The 3,601-nt window shown below is 39.7% G+C and overlaps 1 protein-coding gene across 1 annotated transcript in view; it reads left to right on the forward strand.

The window, feature by feature from the left end:
• Positions 1-3,601, forward strand: part of tango6 (transport and golgi organization 6 homolog (Drosophila)) — a 40,782-nt gene that overhangs the window by 4,313 nt on the left and 32,868 nt on the right. Inside the window, exons 4-5 of the mRNA XM_032523314.1 lie at positions 1,102-1,261; positions 3,482-3,588. Coding sequence (XP_032379205.1) covers positions 1,102-1,261; positions 3,482-3,588 — 267 coding nt within the window. The remainder of the gene's footprint in view (positions 1-1,101; positions 1,262-3,481; positions 3,589-3,601) is intronic.

Below are 3,601 nucleotides of genomic sequence, written 5' to 3' on the forward strand. Positions count from 1 at the left end.
CTTGTTTTGCCACTGACAGGCTCAGTTTAATATTCTCAGTGTGTGACAACATTATGGAAAGGATCCCTTTAGAGATATACCTTTAAAACCTCTTTGAGACCTTTCTGTTCAACCAGAAACATTAAAAACAGCAATACTTTTAGCATGTATAGATTTCACATTTAAATCTGTAAACTACGTGTTTATTTCAACAAAAACTAGAGTTGTGACGGTTGGATAAGTGGAAAGACGACCCAAAAGTGGCTTTTCATAATTTTGTTTTGTTTCTGACGACTTTGATTGAATTGTAAGATCCTAAAATTACTAATTATTTGCATTGAGTCTGTTGGGTTTAGCAAACGCAATTTTGCAGATGTTGTTGTGTTTAAAAAAGGATATTACTCTTTAACAGAAAGGTCGACGTCCTTAGAACTTCTTTCCATAACGTTGCCAGACACTTAACATAGTACTCTGAGCCTGTCAGCGGCAAAACAAGCACTTTTGCGAAGGTAAATACAAGCTAGACAATTGCCCTATTAACGTACATTGTAGCTTGTTTTCCTTATGCCCACTGGAGCGATCTCGCTTAATATTGGACCAATGCCAAGGATTGTTGTTTCCCATCAGTTACTTAGACACAAAAACACAGGAAAATAGGGTCCAGCTTGAAAAAATGGTAGTTACCCTTCAGAAGAATGGTCAGCAAAGACGTGTAAGGTGCAACATTTTTGAGTTTTGATTTTTTTCTCCATAGTGCTACTAGTCTCAGGGCACCTTTTATTATTCAGCTGGCATGCCCCCATTACCCATACCCAGTTGCTCACGTTCAGATTACTAAGAGCACCTCATTATTATAAGTAGAAGTGACACCAATTGTAACTTTACTGGGATGTGAGTGAGCAGCAATATTTGATACAAGGCCAGTTTTTCTCTGCTGTTGGACTGCCTTTTTTAATCATGGTAAGCCAACGTGTTTTTTTTTATCACATAAAACTAAAGAGTTCCCCACTTTACCTGAACCAAAATAATAAATAAAATGTCAAGATCTTTCAGATCTCCTATTTTCGGTAAGGCTTGCAGGTCTGTGAGGCCTTGTTTTATATGTGCTGTCCCTCCTTCCAGTCTGGTGCACGGGGAAGCTCCAGCTGTTCCAGCAGTACGGCAGCTCTGGGATCGGCTCCCACCTGGCTGAGGCGTCTGTGTGGTCAGCTGCTGTCTGAGCGCCTGATGCAGCCTAACGGTGTCCAGGCTGTAGTCAGAGCCATCTTGGAGGGAGGAACAGGTGAGAACGAGGGGAGCCAGGTAATGAGGGAAAAAGTAGTCAGGAGCACAGTCTGACTGAAACTAGTAGAGATGTTAATATCCACTCAAATGTAAAGCACGTCCACCATTAAACCTGAACAGTAACCCCACTAAAACAAACATCAGTGCTTAATTAGTTTCACTGATTAATATGTCTCCATCACACTATGACTGTGACTATTACTATTACATGTACATATTCAGTTTTTTTCCCTTACACCCAAACTGACAATATTCCTACTGAGCTGTTTGCTGATAAAAATGAATATTCCACTAAGGGTGCACTCACACTTGGCCCAGTTGCCTTGAACCGTGCCAGAGCACGATTGTCCCCTCACCCCAGCTGGGCTGCACTCACACTGCAATAAAACATTCAGTGCCAGAGCACGCTTACGTTATTACATTGCTGGACTCGCAGACTACAATTCCCAGTCATCTTCAACGTAAGAACCAGACCCGGGCCCGTTTAGTGATCACACTGATGTCTACAGTGCCCAAGTCCAACCGAACCGTTTAGTTACTTTATTTCAATCTTGTAGATATACATCACATAAATGGTAAAAATAAAAAAAATAAAGTGTCACCTTAATTCATACGGTGTCATCTTAACTCGTTTCTATTCAGTACTGACCGAAAAGATGTAGGTTGAAGCATTTGCTTATTACACCTTCCTGTTTTGCCGTCAGAATTTAATCAATCTTATTAAATATATTGTTATACATTTCTGTATGTTATATGCATATTACATACTAGGTGTATTACGTAGGGCTGCACAATTATTCCCAATTTTATTGAAATCGCAATATGGAATACTGCAATATCCAAAAAGCAGGAGGGCCGCACTATTGCAGGTGTCCCTATTTTTTTTTGGTAAAGGTAAAACATGTGCTGCAGAGACGTCCCAGCCTACAAATTGTATCCTACAGACTAAAGAAAAAATCTTTGTTTTGTACAGATCCTTGCCAAAATCACACTATAAATAATTTTCATGTTTTAGATTTTAATATTTTACAATGAAAATGAGAATGATACAAAACTTATCATTCCCTCTAATATTGTGAATCATATTGCAATATCAGTCAAAATAATCGCAATTGGATAATTTCCTCATATCGTGCTGCCCTAGTATTACATTTTAAGCAGGCCAGGGCACGGTTTAGCAAACCGGGCAGGGCGCGAAGTGATAACAATAGTCAAATGAAATCCATTTTACCGTTTTAACTGGACCAAGTGTGAGTGAGCTGAGGACTTTTTCAAAGGTTTTCCAGCGGTGGCGGACTTGTTGGACCACTCAAACACCTTCTTGAAAAGGTCGAGGTTGCAATGCTTATGCCAATATCCAAAAACCGGATGTCCACGTCTTTTGTAATGAGGGACCAGAAATGTGGGCTTTTCTTATGGGCATGCATCTCTACCGCTGCCTTGCATCGTTGGCTAGTTGGTAAGTGTACAACAACTAAAGAAACCCATAGAGCTGATTGTAAACTGTAAACAATAACTTTTTTCACCAGTCAATTGCTGTCAAACAACTAAAACAAGAACCACTATTTTCAATCAAAAGCACCATTTAGTCCCGTCTGTGTTGTCTCCAACAGCAAAAGCCAAAAGAATGCTTTCAAAGACCTGCTTCTAAAACTCAAATAATATCAACAATTTGCACGTCTTAATCGAAAAATGCTCTATTCGGAAAAAGGCCTTAATCGGAATATCCAAACGAAATATGCATATTACCTTATGTCATGTAATGTACACGTATCAAATTCGGAATATTGTCAAATTTGGAATAAAACTGGACTATTAGTGTGCATTTAAACATTCTCCTTGTTGTGATAAGTGAATGTCTTTGGTTATCATCAGCTTGTATACATCATTTACATGTGCACCACAGTGTTCAGCCCTTTTGATATCTGACATACCACTCATCTGTCATCACCCATCTGCTGGTGATGACACCAGCAGATGGGTGATGACAGCTTGCAGGAAAAACAGGACAACTTCTGACTAAGTATATGCGTGGTTTACATGACCCATACCAAATATGGAAAATTGACATATTTGGAATATCAGTGTGCATTTAATCATACTCAGTGCTTGCTTCAGTTATATAATTTGCGTAATATTTTGTATGTACGTTTTTTTCATGTTTTCATAGAGTACAGTATCCAAAACTGAACACTGAAATACTGGTTCTGTCCTCTAGGGGGAGAGTCAGACTGGAGGAAATGTGACGGTGTGGCTAGGATCCTGGTGACCTGCCCGCAGCGGTCTGCCTCAGCAGACACCTACTACAGACAAGTCTGTCATCAGGTCAGCTCAACAC

This window comes from Etheostoma spectabile, chromosome 8, assembly GCF_008692095.1.
Source record: "Etheostoma spectabile isolate EspeVRDwgs_2016 chromosome 8, UIUC_Espe_1.0, whole genome shotgun sequence".
NCBI lineage: Eukaryota > Metazoa > Chordata > Actinopteri > Perciformes > Percidae > Etheostoma > Etheostoma spectabile.